The sequence below is a fragment of the Triplophysa rosa genome, linkage group LG15, assembly GCF_024868665.1.
Source record: "Triplophysa rosa linkage group LG15, Trosa_1v2, whole genome shotgun sequence".
Taxonomy (NCBI): domain Eukaryota; kingdom Metazoa; phylum Chordata; class Actinopteri; order Cypriniformes; family Nemacheilidae; genus Triplophysa; species Triplophysa rosa.
The window spans coordinates 12,532,326-12,557,221 of record NC_079904.1 but is presented as its reverse complement, the minus strand read 5'-3'; the positions used below and the strand labels follow the sequence as shown (position 1 = coordinate 12,557,221).

Here is a 24,896-nt window from a genome sequence, read left to right as displayed (position 1 = left end):
GTAACGTCAAAGAAATATGCTCAAAAATTCAAATAATATCTATTTTCAGAGGCAAAATCACTCAAAAATAGTGGTTGAATAGATTATTGGGGATTATTAGCTCAGTGTTCGTATGTTTGTCAGATGGTAGACTGCCTGTCTGGCCTCACCCAATCTGGTCACGGGAGGTACAACATAAGCACGATAAAGTAGGCCTTGGGTACTCTCTTTCTCTCGCTCTCTCTATTTTTCTCTTTACCATCTGTATCATCATTCTGTATAATGAACTGCAATTCAAGGCTTTTGTTTAAATCTGGTAATATATTAATATAACAGTCAATATAATATAGAGAAGTTATTACCGGTGGACTGTTTCTATAACTTAACAGGAGACATTTTTTTCTCTAATGTAGCAATAGTGTGGATGTAATATGCATGTATGTATGGCACGCTAGAGAGAATCTTGTTAGCTCAGTGCATTGTGTTGCATCTAAAACAACTGAGGTAAGCTTTCTTCCCTGCTGAGAGAAAGCCGCATTAACTGCAACAACAACCAACTACCATTTTTTGTTCGGTGTGGCTTTGTGTGGTTGTCTTTTTTCCATCTCACAAAGGAAAAGAATAAACACTTAGTTAGGGGACACTGTCGTGTTTGTTGACGCGTGTAATTTCGTGCCTGAATCGGAGCGGGAGTTTCTGCCGTATAACTTTCAGACAAAGCGTCTCGGTGGACCCGGATAGTTGTCATAGCAGCAGTTTTGTGATGGTTTGTTTTGCTTTGTTTCACCTTTTGGTTTTGCACGGTAACAAAACACAGGTGTCCCTACAATCAAGCCCTCTGACATCTCTCCCACAAAGACTTCTGGGACAGAAAGAGGCCTCCACCCACACGGCATGATGGGAGATGTCGCTTTAAGCCAAACATCTCCGGTCTGTAATCTTTTAATATCCATCTTGCTTTTGTTGTTCTTAAACAACAAAACGACAGCTTGGATTATCCTTCGAAATGTCTGAAAAACGTTTGAAAGGTAGTTAATCTTGTTTTTCTATCTGAAACGAAGTTGTTTTTCTGTAGTTTGTTAAGGTGGCTCACTATGATTCCAAGATGACTGATAAGATAACTTGACTGTTACTATGCTTTTCATCTATAAAAAACAAAATTTGGGCAAGCAGTGTGTTTTTTGACCATGCAAAATATACTATTGTTTTGTTGGTGGTTCCCAGGGCACACTCTTGACAATACAAGTCCTTCATGATGCTGTAAGAACTAATTGTGGCTGAATGGTTACATGGAGAACATCTAAAGAACATTTCTGTTTAACAAGCGGTTCTTATAAAAAGAAAGAAGTGTTTCTTAGACAAACCTTTGAGTTACTGATTCTTTAAAGTGATACTTCACCCAAAAATGAAAATTCTGTCATTATTTACTCACCTTCGAGTTGTTCCAAATCTGTATAAAGTTCTTTGTTCTGATGAACACAGAGAAAGATATTTGGAATAATGCTGATAACAAAACAGATCTCAACGCGTATTGACTACCACTGTAGGAAAAATTACATTATCATTTTTTTTGTTCTGTTGAACACAAAAGAAGACATTTTGAAGAATGTAGGACAGCAAACAGTTCTGGGGCACTTTTGACTACCATTGATTTTTATCAATGCTACTATGGTAGTCAATGGGTGTTGAGATCTGTTTGGTTTTAAACATTATTCCAAATATCTTTCTCTGTGTTCATCAGAACAAAGAAATGTATACACATTTGGAACAAGTCGAAGGTGAGTAAATGATGACAGAATTTTCATTTTTGGGTGAAGTATCCCTTTAAGGAACCAAAAATGGTTCTTGCTATGAAGGACCTTTTATAGCATGTTTTAAGGGTGTATTGCTATAGTATGTGCTTGCTAAGATGTGTTTAGTTGTACTAGCATATTGCTAAGCTAGGTTCTTTGCGTGTTTTCTATGTGGTTTCTAGGGCATTGCTAGGTGGTTGGTGATTTAAAAATATATATTTTCTGCTTTTTTATTTTCTTAAGGAATCATGTACTACAACCACCCCCTATTCTAGAATGCCTTTACAGCAAGACTTCAACTCTAAAAAAAAAAAAAGTCTAATTACCTTATTATAGTGTAAAAATCACACTTTAAGAGTGTAGTCATTAGTAACAGGCTTTTTTTGCCAAAGCCTGCTGAATCCAGTTGATGTGAGGTCCTGTAAGGCAACGTAAGGTTGATCAGGACACTGAGTTTTAAAACTCGATAAAAAACAACCCATTCTATTTCACCTGCATAAACTTAGCAGTGATCATTCCTTATCTACTCTCCCTTTGTACCCGTGGTGTATTCACACGCCAGCCTATTCAAGGGTGTATCCGAGGTGCCGTAAACAGCCTCGCCGCTAGTAGAAAGGGCTTTGTGCGACAGTTGTAGCTTCAAACAGAGCCTGTGATTCCGAGGTGATGCAAGGACCAGGAATGCATCTGAGACAACATGATAACAGAGAGCTGTGTGACTGGCAGGTCTGTTATTTAGGTCTTCAGAGGGGTTTCGTTAAGTCTGACACGCGATATGCACTGCATTGGATACGCACAAATGCACAAACACACACATGGATGCCAACTAGTGCGAAGGATGCAGACATACACACATGCTGACATGTACGCCCCTGAGATCTTGGTTGTGAGATGTACTTTTGTGGCAGTTTGAGTGTATGTGTACTGGTGTGTGCAGAAAAGTGGTGTTTGTTGTAATGACGGCTTTTATCTGCCTGTGTACTGTTTGGCGTGGTGTGATTTAAGGGAAGGTAAATGTGATTGGAGTCATTGTCGTGGACCGTGGATCCTGTAAACGGGTTCTGTTTTCAAGCATACGGATAAACGCGCACTTAACTCCTGGAAGTTATCTAGAATCCCAGCCAGCTTGTGCCATTCATTTGTGTGCAAAGAGCATCAAACGGACCGTAAGTAGTTGACGGACATGCCATCTAAAGCTGAAAGTATCCCATCACTGGAGCACATCCAGGGGGGTTCAAGTGTTTCTAAGAGGAGCAAGATGTGAGGGAGATAGAGGTGGGGCGTGGGGACACGCAGGTGGATTCTTTGAGCTGTTGAAAAATGGAAAGATCAAAGAACACATTGATACCCATGAGTCCCAGCGGGCAAGGAGTACCTCTCTCTGGCTCCGTCTAACTCTGTCTCTCTCCCTTTTCCCTCTGATTTCTATCAGAGCCGGAGAATAGCAGGAGGTGTGGTCGAAGAGACAGATGCACAACAGCTTATTGTTTGCGCCCACCTCTGATCTGACAGACTCTGGGCAATGACGCGTCCAGCACCATACGCTGTAGGGGGATGAAGCCCCCCCAGCCGTCTTTTAGATGTAAATAAAGTAGGGCAGAGAAACAGAGGATGGAGAATATACTGAAAAGAGAAAAGGAGTCAGATGGACGCTCAGATGATTTAAGGGGCCGAATGTCAGCTGCGGATGGTGACTCTCCCTACCGCAGAGCACCAAAGCCACTTCACTGAAACAACTCAGCAGAGCTCTCGCTAACTAACCACAAGGATTGTGCGTCTGTTGTGTGTTTGGGAATGACTGACCGAGTGTCGCCCAGGGTTCACCTTTTGTGAACAGACTTTGAGACAAGACTTGTGTTCAGCCAACTGCGGTTCTGCACATTTTTTTGCTGTGTGTGTAGCAGGAGAAGAGCATTCATTGAACTGGTTATAAGATCACATGAATGAAGATTTGTGTCTCCCGATGTTTCTCGCAATGCTTTCAACGCTTTTTTTCGAGATGGATGACTCTTGCAAGCCAGTTCTTTAATGAATTGCACAAAAAGACTCGCAGGGGTAATCTGTTTGACTCAGTCTGATGAGTCTTTCATTGAATGAACTCGCTGAATCCGTCAGAGCGGTTATTGAATTACCATCTGGCTCTCGAACTGCAAGTCTGTCCTATTTTTAAAGAATGAAACTCTTTTCTATTAAAAATAATATTAAGCCTGAAATTATAAATCCAAACTTTAACACATCACTAAAGTAGTATATGCGTATATACCTAGTAGGGCTGCACGAGATTGATGAACAATGCAGTATATAATACGACAATGCTTTAAACGCGCAATTTAATTTAAAATGTTTATGTATTTAAAGATGAAAATGATAAAACCAACGTATTTTTTGAGAACGAAAAACTTTGGGATATACACTTTTGTGCAATTCTAGTATAATGTGCAGTGCTAGGGGTGTTAATATAGAGGGATTGACAATAAGCGTAATATTTAAAAGCGTAAATTATTCGTTGCCTATACATTTTTTTTGTGCGCTCAAAATAGCTAAAACCTAAACTAAAACAAAGTCCAAGATGTTTAACTGATAGCATTATTTATTATTGTTTAATAAATATAGTTAAATGCTGTAGATATTGTGATAATACTGCCAACAAATTCTTTGTAAACAGTAACCGTGTAGTGAAAAATGTAATAGCATGACAGTCCTATGCAGCGGTAGTATGTAGTTAGAAGCATTTAGTGGTGTTGTGGGGTCAGAATTCTGTTGATAACGCTGGTGTCTCTATCCATGCGGGGAACTGCACACCAGCATAATGATGGTTTAACCTCGTCACTTTCTTCTCCCGTTCTGAGACAATGTGACACTGCTTTCCATGACCAGCTTGTCACCCGGGCTGTCACAGACGAAACAAAGAGAAACGGCGCGTGGGGTCATAGGTCAGGTGTGAGGGGTCGTGAGCTTGGGGTCAGAAGTAGAGCAGGAGGCAGAGACGGCGTTAATGTAATTCAGAGATACTCTTTGATCTTCCTCGTGCACACACTCAGAAACATATCAATATTTAATCAGATTCTAAAGTCCTTCGCATGTGCCAGTGATGCAATGAATCTACATATCTGGCTGTGAGAAAGCGTTAGCAGCTGTGTTGTTAGCCTTGAGCGCACGCTACCCTTTTTTATTTTAGTGTTTTGTTATGAGAAGCAGAACAGAAAAGTCCTTGCGTTTAATTGATGAACGGGTGCTTGGTTTAATGGCCTCGTGGGCTGATGCTTATGCTGCCTTCACGTGCTCTCGGAATTATCGGAAAGTTACGCTTCTGAGGTAAAAATTGCAAACGAACGCCCTCTGATGTCGCATTTCCCACTGGGAAGTTGGGAAATAATTTTGATACCCGAGTTCCCGAGATGTGCGGGCCTTACACAATCAACATGGCGGATGGGAGAAGGATTTCTGCTGTGACTGATATGATTTATTTGTTTTTCCACAACAGCTTCATTGCTTAAATAAGTACATATTTACATATATGAATAACCATTTGAAGCTTACTGTATGTTTTATACACTGAGAAAATAGCATGTATTTCACCAATATTGCAAGCTGACTAGGAAAACTATACAGTAGGATGTACGGTTGAAAACTATTACCATATAACATTTTTCCCAAGACACACGCAAGCATGAATCTGGCGTCCTCCATTCTTTCCGACAACAAAGCACCTGAACACAACCAGCTCGGAATCATGACATCAGAAGGAAACAAAAACTCAAAGGCCAAATTTCCGAGCATTAGTGTCAACTGAATGCAAAAGAAAGATAGTGTCCATAATAGTGGGACATGCTTTTTGAAAACAGGAAGCTTAGATCTAGTTGGCGTGTAGTGTTTTATTGGCCACTCTGAAATTACTGGAAGTTTATGGTGGGTTTATGGATCATGTCTTTGAAATATTTTCAAGAGTTTTGTTTGAGGTACTCTGTTGCAAGTAGTCAATGTCCTTTATCACTGTATATTCAGCTTTGCTCTCAGGGTTATGTGATTTCATATTTTCCTGGTTTTAAATGTCATGTAAGTCCTTATTGTGGTCAGTGACTTTAGATGTTGGTCAGATGGTTCCCTTCCTGCCCAAGTTGGTTTTAAGCTGTTTGATCTCTTAACATGAACCACTGCCTCTGTCATTGTCTGTGTTTTCATCTAGCGCTCTGTAAGGGTCCGTTCACACAGGATTCATTATTGCGCTTAAATATGGCTAGACGGAGCACAGCGGTATGAAACTGAACACCGAGGTTTTGATATGCTTTCAAAAGTAGCACTATTTATTTATGACACAACATCTTGGAAGCTTAAAGGGATAGTTCACAAAACATTTTAGTTCTGTCGTTTACTCATTCTCAAGTTGTTCTAAATCGATATAATTTTTTTGTTCTGTTAAACACTTAACAAGATATTTTGAAGAATGTGGGAAACCAAACAGTTCTGGGTCACCATTGAGTCAATGGTGCCACAGAACTGATTGGTTACAAACAGTTTTGCAAATATTGTTCGTTGTGTTCTGCAGAACAAAAAATTATACAGGTTTGGAACAACTTGAGGGTGAGTAAATGAAGACAGAATTTTCATTTTTGGGTGAACTATTGGTTTAAGGCTCGCGAGAAGTGATGCTGAGATGGAGCTTTGATTTATGTATGCTAACAATTAACATTGCAGGCCAAATGCAACAATGCAATTCTGTTTCATTTTTCTTTTCTCTTTCATTCTCAGCATCACATCCTTGTCGCACAGTTTACAAGAGAAAGCCATAACCTTTTACCCAATCACACACCCACATACAGTACACATCGCTTGGGTCTGTTTAACTCAAAAGCCTGAGCTGTTGTCCATCAGTGAGAGCGTTTCGTGAGACTGACCTTCATAGCGGAAACTTCTCAAACCCCAAAAGCCCTAAAATCTAAACTCTCCAGGCCACCCGTTTGATGTGTGAAGCCTTTCTTCTGCCTCTGACTCCTCCTAGCTGCATGTTTACTTGTGTTGCCTTCTTTGGCGGTTCTTGGTGTTTTATGCAGAAGACGAGGAATGTTGTTTATTGTGTCCTGGCACGTAGTAAAGGTTTTGGTGAAATTCATTTGACCCCGCCTCTTTGCTGCCCTGTGGTCGAGTGGGTCGCATTGACTCACACAGGCCCTTTTTGATGATGTCATGATTTCCGCAGAAACCTCTGGCTGACCCGCGCCTGTGTCACGTAACCTCTACTTTAAGGCTAGTACCCTGTAGCCAAGCCTCTACTCACAGATCTCAGATTCTTTTTCCTAGTTCTGTCTCCATGTTTTCCCTCAGTTTTCACGCTCCGCTCGATCTGAGCGTATCAGCTAATTTCCCCTTACCCCCCCCCCACTCTTTTATTACCCATTACTTCTTCATTTCCATTTTCTCGTTCTCTGCATTTTCATCTTTTTTGTCTTTTTTAATTCCTTCCCTCATTTCTCTCAGCTGATAGCAGGAAGTCATTTTCAGCCGGGTAATGTTTCCCACAGGCTTCCAGATGGTTTGTATTTGTGTGTGTGTGTTACACAATAAATGGAGCTGATCTGTGCTCAGAGTTAAGTTTCTACCTCCGTGTTGTTGTTTCTTGTTGTGCTTGAGTTTGGTTTAGCGTGCTTTAATTAGCATGCTAATGTTAGTTTGCATGGTACAACCCTTTTAGAAGAGTAGTGTCCTTAAATTCATCCTCTTTAAAGGATTGTCACCACGGCTATAGACATTCAGATGGATGTCTTTGGTTCAGTCAAGTTGTGCTTTTTTTGTGTGCTGTGAAGTTCAGCTTTACTAAGGCCCTTTTAACACAGCAAAAAAACTAACTAAAAACGGAAAACGTTTGGCTTTTCATTTACATACGTACAATTGTCATGCATAAACTTGAGGAAAAAATGCAATATACGAAACGCAAATGCTTTAAGTCTGTAAAATCAGTTTGAACTCTTAATATTTTTAAAAACTGAACCTACATTCATGTTTCACAATCATACACACACAGGGATTAACATTTGCGTGGCAGTTTTTACAATTTTGACTATACATGAATACATAAACTAATTATTAAATAAATTGTTTTAGTATAACCAAACACAGACCAGAAGTTAACTATCGTGCAACTCTACAAGTCGGGATCACGTGACCTAAAAATAGCTTTTTTAAAACCAAGTCCGTTTTAGAGATATTTAGTTTAGCACAATAGTGTGGACAGTGCTTATATGTACCCTGATAAATGATACATCTCTGGCTGCGGTTCTTGTTCGCGTGCTGGCACAAGCAGGTGTTTGGGTTTGTTGTGATTTTAGATGTGTTTGTGTATGCCCTGGTTCTATTGGGTGTGACGGTCCATTTCTCTACCCTGAGGTTACATCATTTCAGGGTTGGGATCAAAAGACCTAATCAGGTGTTAAAAGCGTAACCATGGAGACTGACTCACTGTTTGGTCGAGAGTGCCAGTGGGCCCTTGGGGAAGGGTGTGCGTGTGAGTATTCATGCGTGCCTGTGTGCGTTTAAAGTATCCTCTGTCTCAGGTATTTATCACATCATTTAGTCTGAAACTGGACTAATTACGGTTTCAATTCCGACATCCGTCTCCAATTTGCTTGAAAAGAGTACGCGTTTGCGTCACTTGTGAATGTTTTACTGAAGTAATTGCGTGTGACTGATAAAAGCTTGAATATTTAATTTGGTAACATTAACATCTGCTGCAGTGCACACACACAGACACATGCGTGCGCGCGCTTGCAAGCGTTATTGTCACCATCTGCAACTTATCCAGCTGAGTCACATCTGGTCATTATTCACCAATCAATAAGTGCTAACCAATCCATATCTCATCACACCACATTATTCTGTGTGTGTGATGGGTGACATGTTCTTAAAACACCTGAGCTCATCTTGACAGCTGTGTTTGTGTATTTTAATGTTTTCCTTTCTGTGTTTTTTGTAGCAGATCTGTCACACCTGTGATGGCCCAGCTGGAGTGAACCACACACAAACACACACCTATACCTACATCTGTGTATGGTCTTAGTACTGTAATCAGACGCTTATAGCAGTTTCTTCGCTTGATCACAGAGGGTGTGTGTCTGTTTTTCTTGATCTATGACGGGTGCTGCTTTTTTATTGATCTATAAATAGATCTATTTTAAGTGATGGAGTTGCTCCCTCAGGCTTATTGGTCAGCTTGTGTGATTGACAGGTCTTGTAACTCATGCTGATTGATGGGGATTTCTTTCTTCTGACCTTTGACATCATACCTAAAGGAAAAAGCTGCAGATAGTTGAGAAATTTCAATGGCCGTATGTGCTGACAAAAGATCTGAACATTACCTTCATCCACCTAAAATCTTAATACTTTAAGATGAAAGTGTGTCATCACTTACTGCAAAATACTGCAAAACTGGAAATAAGTTTAAATTTACAACGAATGTCTTATGAAAGGACCTGACAGGTTTGGGGTTTATTAAATGAAAGCAACAATGTGCCATTTGTTCCGTTGTGCTCTTATTATGCAGTACTTTTTAAGTTTTAGTTCAGTATGATATAAAATCGGACACTGAGTGATTTAAAACAGGCAAAGCTAAAGTAAAGAAATGTTTAATGTTAAAACACTGGAACTGGATGACCACACCGTGTCTCTTGGGTTAAGATCATGTGTGATGCACCGCTCTTTTGTGCTTTGGTCTTGAGTACTGAACCGTGCTTTATAGAAACATGGTGGTTGGGATGTGGTTGAACATCATTCGTATGATTCACAGGGCAAACTCGGGTAGCTTTAGTGAGATCATTTTTTTGTCTTTTTCCTCTCCAGATGTCTTTTCTTGCTTTGATTTGTCTCACGCGCTCCCTCTGCGCACATTACACTGGCTGGCTGTTGTGAACTGGCCCTCAGGGGGTTCTGGATCTCAGTTAATCTGCATGTGTCTCAGAGTGACGTCTCTCCAACTTCCCTTCTGCTTCAATTATTCTGTCATTTTTCTTCTATGCTGTACTCATTTACTTCTCTCTTTCTTTCTCGCTGTCTGTCTGTTTTTTCTTTCGCTCTCTGATGATGGATTGTGATTAAGTGTCGGTTCTATAACTGTTGCACTATGAAGTGGATTAGAGAGGCAGCGCTGTGGGTGGGCATGAAACGGCAGGAATCGTCTCAGAAACATAGTGCTAATCAGACTTGGGAAACTTGGTTTGGAAGAACCTCAGTGTTTGGCTTTGGCACTGAAGTGCAAAAGTGTTTAGCACTTTAATAAAACTTGCTACACTAACCTAATTACCTTCGTCTGGCCCAGACTCCTCCCCCTCCAAACAACACCAATGACATGAGGCATTTACCTGTCAACCTGGCAACAATATATATTTTACATTTATGCTTTTGGAAGACTATTACTGTATAGACCAGGGGTTCTCAACCTTTTTGGCTCCAAGGCCCTCCATTGTATTCGACAATATTCAAAGGCCCCCCTCCCACTCACAAAAACTCATATTTTTTACCCAATAAAATATTTTAGAGCTTGTCATTAACTCGAAAAACGTTTATTCATGATAAAAGTGGCCAAATAAGAAATAGATTGGTTTTTAGTTTTTTAAAAATGTATTTCGATTCTCATTTAGTCCAATTTTAGTAATCTTGAGGCCCCCTTAAAAGTCAGCTGGGGCCCCCTAGTGGGCCCCGGCCCCCCTGTTGAGAACCACTGTTGACTGTTTAATAGCATATTATTATTGCAATTCCAGTTATGCTGAAGAAAGACACAAGGGTGAATAAATGATGACAGGGTTTTCATTTTCGTGTGAACTATTCCTTTACCGCTGAGCAGACCTCCATCTGTTTCGTCACCCAGCATGCACAACCCTGTATTACATTCAGAGTTCAGTGTGCATCCGTAAACCAGCCAGTGAAATGAGTTCTTGACAGTGAAGTTTGAGATTCGACATATTTGTGTGATGGAGGAGGTTTAAGTGTCAAAAGGAGGACAGGCACTGATAGCACAACATCTCTGATATTCAAAAGACAGTGAGAGAGAATGGTGAGGGGAAATACAGCTAATGCTAATTGCCTTTCTCTCACTTTCCATCTATTGCACTCAGTGTGTCAAAAATGTGCCTGTCGCATGCATACAGACACGGAGACAACGGCTTCACTTCATGTGTTTTACAGACCTTAAAGCACACAGCTTCTTCCATCATTATTTCTGCGCTTGTAACAGCTCTGTGATGGGTGAAATATGGAGAGAGAGAAAGACCAGAGAGTGAGAGTGCATGTGGAAATTGATAGAAATGGAAAACAAGATGAAGGCAAAAAGAACAGTTATGAAATACATGTACTGATAAGAATATTTCAAGTCATTCTGTGTTTGCGTCTTATTGTAGTGGTGTGGCGTAGGTGTTTACAGGGCCCAAAATGAACTTTTTTCCCACCTGTTAATGGCTGGTAAATTAATAAGATTCACTGCAGATGAAACTGCCCTGTGACATGGGGATTATTTAACTGTTTTTCTTTGCGTATTAGTGTCATCATGCAAATGAAGTGAATCATTCTCTGTCTCTGTGTAAAATTGTATGGCAAAAATGCGAAGGCGTGATTTTGTTCTTTGTATTTCAATTAATTTGAATACTGAGCTGACAATTTAAAAGTCGTAGGTTGAACTGCGGATGTGGGAAAACGTTTTTTTTTTGGACTAGTTGGTTGGTTGTCTTAAAGGCAGAATATGTGATCCTGTCCAGAAACATTTTTTGTCATGCTGGTTGGAAATCTCCTTACATCCTGATAGCAATCAAGAAGTATAGTGGTCAATTAATATTTTTATAATTATATGTCGTCAATGAAAGGCGTGGGACCAAAAAACATTCGTCCAATCAAAACGTTCTGGCCGAACCCTGTGACTGGTCATGTGTACATTTTCAGCCAATGTACTTTGCATACCACTGTGCATGATGTTCACGCAGACATCATACGTCATCAGCGCGCTCACGTCCACTGTGTCAGTGTAGGGAGAATGGCGGACAATAAGCAACAATGAAACTTTCCTGCGGAACCGACAACAAGTAAATCTACAAAACGAAAGTCAGTTTTTGAAAAAGCAGTGACAAAAAAACGTCTCTGTCATGAAAGTGGAACAACTCAAATTAACATCGGTTCAGCTTTTACACGATGGAGACAGCTCAGGCAGGCAAAGGGTCTGAAAGACGATACCATGGTTGCTCTCTCTCTTTTGGACAGGTATGTACATGCTTCGAGAAGAATTTAATGGATTTAGTTTGTAATTTGTTATGTGGATTTATGAAATACATTCATATGTTTGGAGGAGGCGTGGCTTTGCACGCCGAATCGCATAGCGGGTGGGATTATAATTTCAGTGATAGCAGGCTAAAGTTAGCACCTTTCCAAAGCAACCACTCCACCTTTAATGTCCAGTTCATCAATTTGTTCTATGTAAACTAAGTCTGTATCAGCAAGTTATGCCTATTTTGTAGTGGTATGACCCTCAACACACCAGAACTCACCTCACGTTCCAAAAATTCGTCTCTCAGAGCGTCCACATACAGAATAGCATTGCAAACCTGCTTCCTTTTCCAAGACACGTACACGCCATTACACCAGTTCTTTATAAAAACCACATGCTGCCTTTCCATAATTCCTCTGTAACATTCAGACCCCCTCCCTGTTTAAACATTTTCTTTTTGATGACTAATCTGTAGCATACAAAAAAGTCCCGCCTCAGCAACGTCTTAGCTGTACTCCCATATGTTCAGTGTTTTACTGAATTAAAACAACATTTTCTTCTTCTAACTAGGGCTCTGCTTTGACATTGATGTTTAGCTTTACACATGCCTGCTTCATGGTTCATTTGCCCACACATGTAGGCTGGACGGCTTTGATCACATGAAAGGACTCCAGCACCCATGAGACCCTGCACACCGGTCTAAAGCAGCTTGACTCAATCAAACCGCAATGACTGTAGTTCCCAAGAGTCCCTAAAGTGTAGTCCAGTTCCTAATGGCCAGATGAAAAACAGAGGGTTTGCAGAGGTCACTGACTGTCGAACAGGTGCGTGTTGTAATGAAGTGGCTTAACCAGACATGGGGAACAAGGTAAATGGAGATTGCTGGGAAAGAGGGATCGGGAAAAATAGATGGATGAAAAGAAAATACTAGGAAGACAAGAATGCCTAGCTGCTCAGGTTCATCTCTGATGCTGGTCCAGATGCACATCTGCGGTCCAGACCGCCTTTTGCTTTATTTTAGTGTGTTTTGTATTTTTTAGTATAGTATCTCACGGGCATTCATGCTCTGTCTTGACAAAGTGATTTGTATGTGAGCATAACAAGTGTTTACACTTTGCATGGTGAGCTGATCTAGTTTAAGAGTACGTTTTTCTTTTGAGTTTTTGAAAAGTTTCACACACACACAACACGACAGTATTGTCAAAATGATCTACATTTACACGGATCCGGGAAAACGAATAAAAACGCTGCATTATGCATGCCAGGCCAGTGGATGGCGATGTTACTTTGTAAAGAAACATGACGTACCTGGGCGCATACACATACACAGTTATAAGCCAAAAGTGCTTTTTAATACTTTGGATAACGTATGTGTGTGTTTAAAGTCTGGCAAATGTAAATAATGTGTCTTCGCTTGTCTTAGTGGTGCAGTAAATCCACATTTTGCTAGAGAAACATTAATACATATGTGCAGCAGCACACAGTACCAGAGGCCACCTTGTTGTTTTGGGGATGCTTGCCCGACTGAACTCGTACTATGCATGTGCGTGATGTCATAGTTTTCAGAAAGTTCTGCTTTGCAGTATACACGGAGACGATAACGGCACCATTTTCAAAAATTTGCACTTTGAGACGCGTTTTCAGTCCCCCAAAACGCATAAAAAGTTCTCTTTTCAGTTAAAAACGGCATCATGTAAACGGCCTCTGTAGAGTGATTTAAATTGTAATCATTATAATTTGACAACGAAATGGTTTTTTTTCTACACTGTCCCTATTTTCATTTTACTCTCTTTGTATGGTTTCCTGTGAGCCTGTTGTTTGTCCCCAAAGACTGTAAAAGCTTAATGTTGTTTTTTACCATCCTGCCTTGAATCTCCTGCATCTCTCTGCTTCCCGTCTCTAGTTTTATGCTCTGAGACGGGGATAGAAAGAGCTGTAGAACCATGCAGATGTTGTCATGGAAACGTTAACTACTTGATTTACTTCTGACCACTGGAGCAGACTCCTCATCTGCCCGAAACCGGAAGGTCAAAGGTGGAACGCAGATGGAAAAGACAGCAAACATGCTTTTGACCTGATTAGCCGTCTAACTTAACTCTCTCTGATGTAACCTGAATGATGTTCTTTCCGTTCCTTGTAGCTTTCTACCCTCCGATCTGCTTCTTATTGGGTCCATGTCAAAAATCATTGCCGCAAACAAAAATCAATACCCTCTCCCTGGCCGAACCCTGTGTTTTGTTATTTAGTTTTCATCCCCGCATCGATTCATCAATCCACTCCTTCCCTGGATCATAAATGCCCACTCAGCATCCTCCACACCTGATCTATCATCCTTTACAAAGTAATTATCCACTAAAGCTTCAGCGGGGAGGCCCGTTAGTCAGAAGGTGAGAAGTACAGGGTTTCAGCACGAACTGTGGGTGGGAGGCTGTTTTTAGGACTCGGAGGGGAGATGGGTCAGGTCAATTCCCAGTGGTCATAAACAGAGTCATTAGCAGCCCATTTCAACTAATGTAGCTGTAATGAAAACAAGATGGCCGCCGCCCTCACAGACTCCTGTGTCAATAACACTGTCATCGCCAGTTGGTGTTGAGATTTGGAAATAGATAAAGAGAAGAAAGCAGCTGTGTGCGCGGTGGGTTGTCTTGTCTTTTTGTGACCTGTGTGTGTGTTGGGGGATTTCTCTAGCTGAAGATTTCAGGAGGGAAGATAATCTCAGGTTGCCAGATGTTGGTGCGTTTGAGCACAGACCTGCACGGCAAAACCCAGGTTATTCTGCAGGTTCTGCAATGGATCTTGTTGTGAAATGAACAGATACATAAAACCAAAACCGTCTATGACCCGCTTGCTTGGTGTCGGAGCGTGCGCAGGTTTTGCCGCGGTTGCTAAGAAACGTGCAGCTGTACACATATTAATCTGGACAATGTCAACATGTTAGTTTTCCCATCAATGAGTAGGAAAAAGTAACGTTTAGGTTTAGACAGTTTGTTTCAAATGGAATTGTTAAGGACTGTGAGGTTAATACGCGGCTGAAAATAGCTTTTTTTCATATTTAACTTTCTTATATTATTTAAGTTTTCATTATTTACTGATGTTTATTTAAATGTTCTTTATGCTGTAGTGTGCCGTTTCACTGATGGATTTGCGCATTAAATATAGACGGATGCATCATCCTCATTTATTTCAGACATTATATTACTAAAAGTATTTAAATAAGCTTTAAATAAGGTCTATATTTCTCTTCCACTCGTCATGTGGTGGCTAAACGCAAATATAATAATTTAAATATTATTTATATAAATAATATATATTTCCCAACCACTGTGGTGGTAAAAAACTTTAGTCACATCCATGTCATTCCAGACCAGTATATGACTTTTGAGAAATGTCTGGTTATGTCCATAAAGTGGAAGTCAGAGGGGTCCAATGTTGTTTGGCGACCAACGTTCTTCAAAATGTCTTCTATTGTGTTCTGCAGAAGAAAGAAAGTCATACAGGTTTGGAATGACATGACATACATTTAAATTTTTATCCACTTCTTTTAACAACCTTACTACTATATAAACTTTATTTCCAGTTGGAAAATAGTGTGTCCTCTATCTTGCGGTAGTTGCGCTAAGACAACCAATCAGCTTAGAGCTTGCCAAGTTTTGATTGCTTTCCAGTTTTGTGCGCAACATACGTCACATGTTCAGTGAACAGACTGTGGGTGTGCCGTATCCAACTGATACCCAGTCTCCTGTCTGACCCACTCACCCCCCTGTGACTCTGTCTCCTGTCTGACCCATCTACCCTCCCACTCCAATAAAAGCCCTTGTAAACGTCAACAGGCTGTAGGATTTAACCAAATTAAGCCTTGAACAGCCCTGGTAATAAAAAGTACATACCGAGAGTGCAGAATTTTAATACGTCCATTGTAACTCTCAACATTCGTTGATTCGTTCAGTTAATGTGTGCCAGGTTCATTTGCCCACCAGCCGGTGTGACTCTTTTTTTAATTACATCAATACGCAGTGTAATCGACTCAAAGCTGACATTAATATATCATCCTGTCCAAAACATGATCTGGATGATAGTTGCAGATGAGATGGATTTTGTGAATTTGAGAACGACAAGAAAGAATACTGGTTTAGAGAGTCGAGAATGGAGTGATATAGAGATGTTTATGTACTTAATAGTGTCTTAATAGTGATTGATGGCTCACGAATGGCAGAGCTCATTAAAGTTGAATCACACATTTCTCATTAGTGCTGTATTAGGCACGTCTAGCTGTCACGCATTGACAAATTAGAGTCAGATTTTACTCGTCCAAGAAACGTCAAACATAGCCGCCAGCCTAATCGTGTGATAAAACATAAAGACAGCTTTCCATTTATTCTGTTTATTGTTCTGTTCCTCTATTAAACGTATCACTACCATTAGTTTTACATCAAGTGCCTGTGGTGCTAATGTGAGCGACATCGGTTCAGTTCCAGCTTGCGTCATTTTTTTGATCTCATTCCTTTAGCATCTGAGGTGGTGTGGAGTAAAATTGAAGAATCAAATCCCACGTAGCGGTCATTATTGTGCCCTAAGCAAGTCACGTGTGGATTTGCTTTGATTTTTAATGTGATGAATGTCTACTGTGTGTTGCTTTGAATGAATCAATGATCTATGAGCAGAGGTATTTTTAGGCATCTTGTTTGCATCATAATCTGATTCTCTCTAGCATCAGGGAGAGTTTTAACTTCATAAAGCCGTTGTTGTTTTTCTCCTCCAGTGATAGAAATATCGAGCAGTTGCGCAGCGGTAATTTCAGGTCTGCTGGGCTCTCGGAGCTGCGTTGAATTAGCATTTAATATCCTGTTGGTCTGATCCATTCTCATCCCGCAATGTTCTTTAGATCTTTAGTGGGACGGGCTGATGCTGATTTCACTGAGGGTCGTGTTTATTCCTCCTGTCCAGTATGAGAGTATTTGGACCAGGACGAAACTCAAAATTGGAAAACCTCAGAGGCAACAAGATTCGTTTTTAGAATGAATCTGTTGAGGTTTATGTGAACAAACAGGGACACACACACACACACACTCACACACACATGCACGCCTTTAGTGCTTTGTTTGGACTGAATGAAAGCCTCAATGTGGTTCTTTCATGTCGGTCCAGTTCAAGCAATCTCCAGCACCCTTCGTTTCGCACCCAAGGCTCAGGCCGAAAAAAACACGCCCGCTGACCACCTTAACAGTCGTTTGATCACCCTCTCTATTGTCCTCCTTATCCCTTCGTCTTACAGTATCCCTCGGTCTCTTACCTCTTCTGGCTCGCTCTCTCTTGTCTCTTTCTCTTAGCTGGGAAAAGTGGGTAAATCTGCTGACAGCTGCCTTTGAGAGAGGCCCACAGCAGGGGAAGAGAGCGGAGGAGAAGGTGTGCAGGAGAATGGAGCTTTAATTGGTGGGTTGTTAAAGTCAGTGGACATGCTTGCAGGTTTTACATCAAATTAAATTCTTGGCCCAAAAGTACATTTGCTGAATGGAAACACTTGCAGGGAAGTTTGATTCATCTTTAGTTTTTAATTGGTTTTATATACGAGTTTGAAGAAGTGATATGACTTTTAAAAGGTCAGTTTGTCCTCTAGTTAGTTGTCTCAGCGTCTGGCTGACCGTCTGTCTTCTCTGTGGCGAATGCTGCTTAGTCAGAGACTGTTCCACTGTCTGATCCTAACAGAATGTCATCTGCTTCATTCTTTCTTCCTCTCTTTTGAATCTTCATCTCTTCCTATTATTCCTCTTTTCCAATCTTCCTATTTGTTTTCTTTTCCCCTCTTCATATTCTTTTTCCATCTTTCTTCCTTTCGATTCGTTCGTTCTTTCGTTCGTTCTTTCGTTCATTTTCGTTCGTTCTTTCTTTCTTTCTTTCTTTCTTTCTTTCTTTCTTTCTTTCTTTCTTTCTTTCTTTCTTTCTTTCGGTACCTTCGTTCGTTCGTTCGTTCGTTCGTTCGTTCGTTTGTTCGTTCGTTCGTTCGTTCTTTCGTTCTTTCTTCCTTTCATTGCTTTCTTTTCCCCTCTTCATATTCTTTTTCCATCTTTCTTCCTTTCGATTCTTTCTTTCTTTCTCTCCTCCACCCTTCATTCTTTCGATTCATTCTATAATTCACTCTATTCCCTCCTGTCTTCCCTCCCTTTCATTGCTTCCTTCTCTACCATCTCTCTCTATCATTGCTGTTGTGATTATCATTCTCCTCACTATGCACTCGAGATGTGGTCTACAGTCGAGGAAGCCCACGGTGTTTTATGCTGGGTGAGGGGAAGAGTGTTCTCTTAGACAGAGGCCTCTCTCTTGAACAGGCTGCCTGAAAAGAGCTCATTCAGTCGGTCAGGACTGCGTCTGCAGTCTCCTCCCTCTCCCTGGCCGTGGATCATTGTAAGACCTTGAAAGAAGCTTTGACTGGTTCCAGACGACTGGTTCTGCACCATAAAACTCCATACACATTACTAAATGGACTTGCTCCACAGCATTGTGAATCCGTTGGCATATCCCAGGGCATTTTGGGATTGTCAGACAAGGAAGCAGTCAATGAGTTGAGCAACACAGACGGTGCAAGACAGACAGAAAAAGCAACCCAGTGCAGTCAAACAGAGAGGCAGGCCAACAAGGTCAGTCTGAAAGACAAGACAGCAGTTGGTCATTGAGCTCTCATGCAGCACAAAAGCCAGCACTGAGCTTTTATGATGGTTTTGACTGTGTATATCGCAGGGAGAAAATGTATTTGTGTTTTTATCTCATAGCCTGGCCATCTGCAGAATGAAATGAAGTAGCGTGCGATAGGCTTCTGAAAGTCTTCACCGCCTTCGGTTTACATTGTCATCTGCTCCACGCACTTTCTAGCACTCTGAAAGTTGCTTGTTGTAATCACAGTCACCACTCGCTGTCCTGCAAGCTTGAAAAATGCATGTGCTTTTGAGTGCCGAGCTTGCATTATCCATGAATTTACTCTCACTCCGTGATCTCTTTTAGTAACCCTTGTTCTCTCTCACTCACTCACTCACTCACTCACTCACTCACTCACTCACTCACTCGCTCACTCGCTCACGCTCTCACTCACTCACTCACTCACTCACTCACTCACTCACTCACTCACTCACTCACTCACTCACTCACTCACGCTCTCACGCTCTCACTCACTCGCTCACTCACTCACTCACTCACTCTCTTTCTCTCTCTCTCTCTCTCTCTCTCTCTCACTCACTCTCTCTCTTTTACTGCAGGGCGTTCCTCAGCTACCATGTGCCAAGGCCTTGTACAACTACGATGGGAAAGAACCTGGAGACCTCAAGTTCAGCAAGGGTGATATTATCATCCTGCGCCGGCAGGTGGATGAGAACTGGTACCACGGAGAGATGGGTGGAGTCCATGGATTCTTCCCCACCAACTTCGTCCAGGTCATCAAACCGCTGCCACAGCCGCCCCCACAATGCAAAGCCCTGTACGACTTTGAGCTCAAAGACAAAGAAGCAGATAAAGACTGCCTACCGTTCTCAAAGGTGAAACCTTCTGTTAAGAATCTACATCTATCAGAGAGTCTTTACATTATTTTGGAATTAACTCGTATATACGGTTTCAAAGTGACAACATAAACAAACGTTACTGCGCATTCGCGCGTTCGTGGACTGCCCTTAACTTCCGTTTATGTAATAAAATTAACTTGCAAGAAAAATTCAACAAATCGTTTATTTAATACAATTCTTATACAATAAAATAATATAAATTAATATTAAATATAAATAGTTATATTATTGGACACTAGCCAAACACAAGACCGGAAGTTAGCTGCAGTCCTGGCGCGTGCGTCCGATGAAACTGTCTATATGGGTTAGTTTAAATATATTGTAATGTTCACTTACTAGTCCTCAAGATGCATCAGTGCCCTTCTTCCATGTCTATCCCTTCTTCTAAACATCAGGTCTCTCTTATAACATTGATGTCGATCACACACATACACACCATGTGTGCAAACCATATGTAACTCGCCAAGTTTGAACATGTTGAGGAATGAATGTGAGTTGGGGAGGCACAGCAAAGGGAAAGATTATCAGTGAATAATGAGCTAAATTACAAGCCGTTTCTAACATGCCTAAACTATGAAATGGCCTCAGAAGTTCTGGATTATAGTGTATTATAATGATGGACTACTTTCATGGCTTTTGGAGTTTGTATTTTTGTATTGTATGGTAAAATGTTCTGTTTTTTTATTCAATGCAACAAATTAAACGCAGAAATTAAAATACACACAAGTTCTCTTCAAGCTGTTTATGTTTTGGAAACATTTTCATTTGAGAAATGGCTTTCATCGATGCCTGCGAGTTACATTATTTTTTTAAAAGTGTCTCTTTTGTATTTTTAACAACTTCTGGCTGAAAAACAAGTCATATTTTATTTTGTCTGCCCTCAGGATGATATTCTCACTGTGATTCGTCGAGTGGATGAGAATTGGGCAGAGGGGATGCTGGGAGAAAAGATTGGCATCTTCCCCATATCTTATGTAGAGGTGAGTCATATCACTGCATTAAAGTCTTAACATTTAATGTTTTATATTTATTGTGCACATGTACCGTTCAGCATAGCCTTTGTCTTGGAAACATTTATGCTAATCCTTTTAAACTCTTAAGTTACATTTTTTGTCACTTTCCATTTTTGTCGTTGTCTTTCACCTCACACAATTCATGGTTTCTGCCTTTGTTGAAATGACACAAAGCTTTTAAAACCGTTTGCCATTTTTCAAGCTTTATTGCACCCTCATGTGTGTGTTTACCATTCTGACGCAAGTCTCGAACGCAAGCAGCACTGCCTTACTCAAACACACACAACTTAAGGTTTCATGTTTTCGCAACAATATTCTGAGGTCACAATTTCACATCTCTCTTTTGTATTGCTCAGTCTCTTCCTCCAAAAGCACAAAACCTCCTCACAAAAGGTCTCCCCTCACGTAAATGTACCTGTTAACCTTCACGAACCCTGGCAGTGCCAGCGCGAGCTCTCTGCCAGCCACGTGTCTAACCTGTGAGAAAAAATAACCATCAAAAGACATTCAAAAATAGCTTGTGTTAGAAAAGCGCTACTTGAATAGCATCTCTGACGCGGGGCATGAGAATGAGGGAGGAGTGGTGCGGAGGCTTTGAGCTTGCCAAACCAGACTTTTTCCAAGCGAATGCTTTTGAGAAGGTAGCAGTGACATCAAATTTGTCATTCAATGAAGTTCTCGAAAGAGAGCTAAAGGGGTGGGGGGAAAGCTTTTCTGTTCCTTTTTGTTTCCTATTCCTTTTTTCTGTTATAAATATATATATTATATGTACTGTATATAAAATACTATAAAATATAACATATGTTTACAAAGAGCAGCGTGGAAATGGAATCTGTTGCCTGTAGCTTTTTGTAGAGGTCACGTGTTCTTGATTTAAGGCCTGTTACTTTCCATCATTTTATGTAATCTCTCTGCATAAAAGGATTTTCATTCTCTCATATTCTCAGTTTAACAGTGCAGCTCGACAGCTCATAGAACTGGACAAACCGTCTGAAGGTGTAGGAGACGCCAGTGAAGGGCCCTCCTTCGCTTCCTCAGGCCCCCAGGCCAACGGCTCTCAGAAACCCACCGGGGAGAAGAAGAACAGTAAGAAGCGACACTCCTTCACCTCCCTGACGATGTCCCATAAGCCCTGCCTGGCTCCTCCACCCCAGAGACACTCCATGGAGATCAGCGGGCCGGTTCTGATCAGCTCCTCTAACCCCACAGCGGCAGCCCGAATCGGAGAGCTCAGTGGAGGCTTGTCCTCCAGCGCACCTTCACAGGTAAGAGAGTGATGGATGCATAGTTGTGTAATACAGCTGATGGATGGATTTGGTGATGCGAAAATGAGGTGGAGAAATGAAAGAGGAGGTGGTTGGTGAGATCCTCTCTCTTTCTCTGTCTCTCTCTCTGATTATTATTCCAGCATGACAGTGGCTGACCTCTAAATGTCCAGTAAACCATCCGCCCTTCCTCTCTTTGTGTTATATATACTGTAGATTAGTACTGATTCTGGGTGCAGGTAAAGACATCATCACTTACTGAGGATGAGAGTTGTAGCTGTGGCCATGGTTACACAGCTTGATAAGTTTCCCACTCGTATCCACTCATGGAAAGCTGAATCTCCACACAACGGCAGATTAAATTCATGAAGCATGACCATGGCAGATGTTTGACCTTGATAGTCATTCATTTAAATCCTCTCGTCTCGAACAAAGAAACAGACAGAGACCGTCGAGTTTACTGTATGCTGTGAAATATATACTTTAAAACAGCCTGCAGTTATCATTTTTGCCAGACATTTGTTTTTTGTTTATTTAATTTTGTTAAAAAATTTGTGTTGTGCATTGGACACGTGAGTAATAAATGATCAAGTTGTGCCCAATGCATTGTGGGATACAGACATGTTGTCGTCTTTGGATACAGTACAGTGCAGAAAATTTGGACTTGGTGTATAGTGTACATGTAATATAAACGTGTGTTGTTGTTGTATATGTTTAATTGGAATTGTTTAGTTATATGGAATTCAGAACATAGCCTGTATTTTGAAATATTACATAGGAATGGATTATGGAAAGTTTTGGTGAGAAAAAGCTTTCTGGCACTTTAAAAAGGCCTTTATTCTGAGTAGCTGGCAAAAAAGGACTGTCGAATGACAGAAATATAGGGAATGCACAACAGAATCATGAACCAAATGGGGAAATTTGTCAAACATCTGCAAATGATAGCTGGAGAAGACGGGAAAGAACATTTTGTCAACAGGCTGCCCACACTCGAGAGTAATGCTTTTCTACACCAGCTCACTGTTCTCTTCCATTCTGTCAGCAGTTCTCTCGCTCGCTCCTCATTCCACACAGTCCAACATGCTGTCCGAGCGTTTGAAATCAGTGATGCGTGACAGCGCTCCTGCATTTCAAACAATCCCCCTACCAATCGCTGGCAGTGGTTACCGCAGCAGCCCTGGAATGACAGTCACTCACAGCTGTTTCACTGGTTGCTGAGCATTGTGCTCTCCATGGAGATGGCAGACAGACATGTCATTTCATGTGATGTTCTTGGGTGGTGGAGCTCTAGGAAAGTTTTGAAATATATGTGCCTCCCCCTGCTTTACACTCGATTCATTTGCTTAGCTTCACTAGCAAACTTCTTCATTTGTTAAGTCTTATATGGATTCATATTTCCGATTTTGTCTTGTAATTAGAAAGAAGTTTGAGACAATACATATACACGGGTGAGGGTACTGCTATCAGACCTAGCTGTGGTGACCCGAAACTGTCGAGGAAGCAAACTAAAATAACCTATATGAAGGCTCTTGTTGGAAACTATATCCCACACACTTCGCAGATCTGAATTGGAGACATTTGACAGTATGAAGACCGAATCGCAGGCTGTTAAAAAGACCCAAAAATAAAATTCCGATATTAATTCACCCTTATGTGGCGTAAAACCTGTGTATGACTCTTGTATGAAATATGTAGCCAATAACGTTACTTGTAAATGCTGTGGGTTCGTTCCAATTTACTTTTTAAACGACGACTGTATGACTGTTTTAAACACGTAAAACTGTGTAGCATTACGCTATCAAATCAATTGACAAAGTCCAATATCAGTCACGGGCTAACGTAGCATTACATTCCACGTTTCTTGCAAGCTAATTCATTACGATGACACAAAATAAAATTCATTCATTACCTCGTCCGTGAACATGATGGGCGATCTCCATACGCCTCTGGATGGTGAAAACGACATGTCCGATAATTCCACTCTCCTATATAACGTCATTTAGCTTCGCCTTTTGTTGTTGTTTCGAAAGTGCACCATCTAGCGGTCCAAATATTCCATATTGTGGCTTTAAGGGATTCAAGGATGACATGAAACGGCTCTTTTTATTAATTTAAATAAATAATATAAAACTACATAGTATTTAAGTAGTATTATATTAACTGACCAAAGTATTACAAATGTGATAATTATACATAAAAGCACGGGTTTAAAAGTTAGACTGTCAATTCCACTATTGTACACACATATATTATACAAAGTATTTAGTTTAATTACATCATAAGTAAATGTAATTAAATTACAGAAAAAATAGAGTAATCCCTTACTTTACTTTTCCAAGGGAAAAGTAATTAAATTACAGTAACTAATTGCTTAGTAACTAGTTACACCCAACTGCTCAAAAGAAGATAGTGAGTCCAGTGTAGTTTGGTAACAAACGTTTGGTGACCAACATTCTTCAAAAGAAAGTCATACAGGTTTGAAATGACAAAGGTGAATGATGAAAAAAAATATTTTTTGGGTGAACTGTTCCTTTAGGTCATCACTAACATTGTGCTTGTGTGCTCGGATTGGGAAGTTATAAAATGTGAAGACAAGCATTTTACATTAGGATAAATGACTTTTTTTCTCCCTACTGGCCTCCAACTGATGGCATCACCTGCCTGAGAACCTCTCCGAAGTCCTCATTCCACAAAACACTGAAAGTAACAGAAGACACATGATACCTGGGTCCTCTGAGTTTCGGCCTTATCTTTAGGTTCTTGGATGTGTTTGGTTGTTATTAGGGGGAATGTTGTGAAAGCTGACCCTGATTCTGAGTGAATACTTAACACCAGTGGAATGAGGAAGCTTTTGTTAACATTTATTAACATGAGACGGTTTCTCAAACAGAAGAAATTGTCGTCATGTGTTAACAGAAATCAGCGCTTCTATTCTGTAACACCGGACCATTTCCTATATGTGTAACTAGTATTTTTTTTATGAATCTATAATTGGACTCTTCTTATTATCCCAGTTTTTTCCTTTGCTCCTTTTGTACCTCCACATATTGTTTTTTTTATTTTCT

At 40.6% G+C, this 24,896-nt stretch overlaps 1 protein-coding gene across 3 annotated transcripts in view; it reads left to right on the top strand.

The window, feature by feature from the left end:
* Positions 1 to 24,896, top strand: part of sh3rf1 (SH3 domain containing ring finger 1) — a 38,901-nt gene that overhangs the window by 2,719 nt on the left and 11,286 nt on the right. For all 3 annotated transcript variants that reach the window (XM_057353014.1, XM_057353015.1, XM_057353016.1), the window contains exons 3-5: positions 19,254 to 19,529; positions 20,438 to 20,533; positions 21,514 to 21,831. In XM_057353014.1, coding sequence (XP_057208997.1) covers positions 19,254 to 19,529; positions 20,438 to 20,533; positions 21,514 to 21,831 — 690 coding nt within the window. The remainder of the gene's footprint in view (positions 1 to 19,253; positions 19,530 to 20,437; positions 20,534 to 21,513; positions 21,832 to 24,896) is intronic.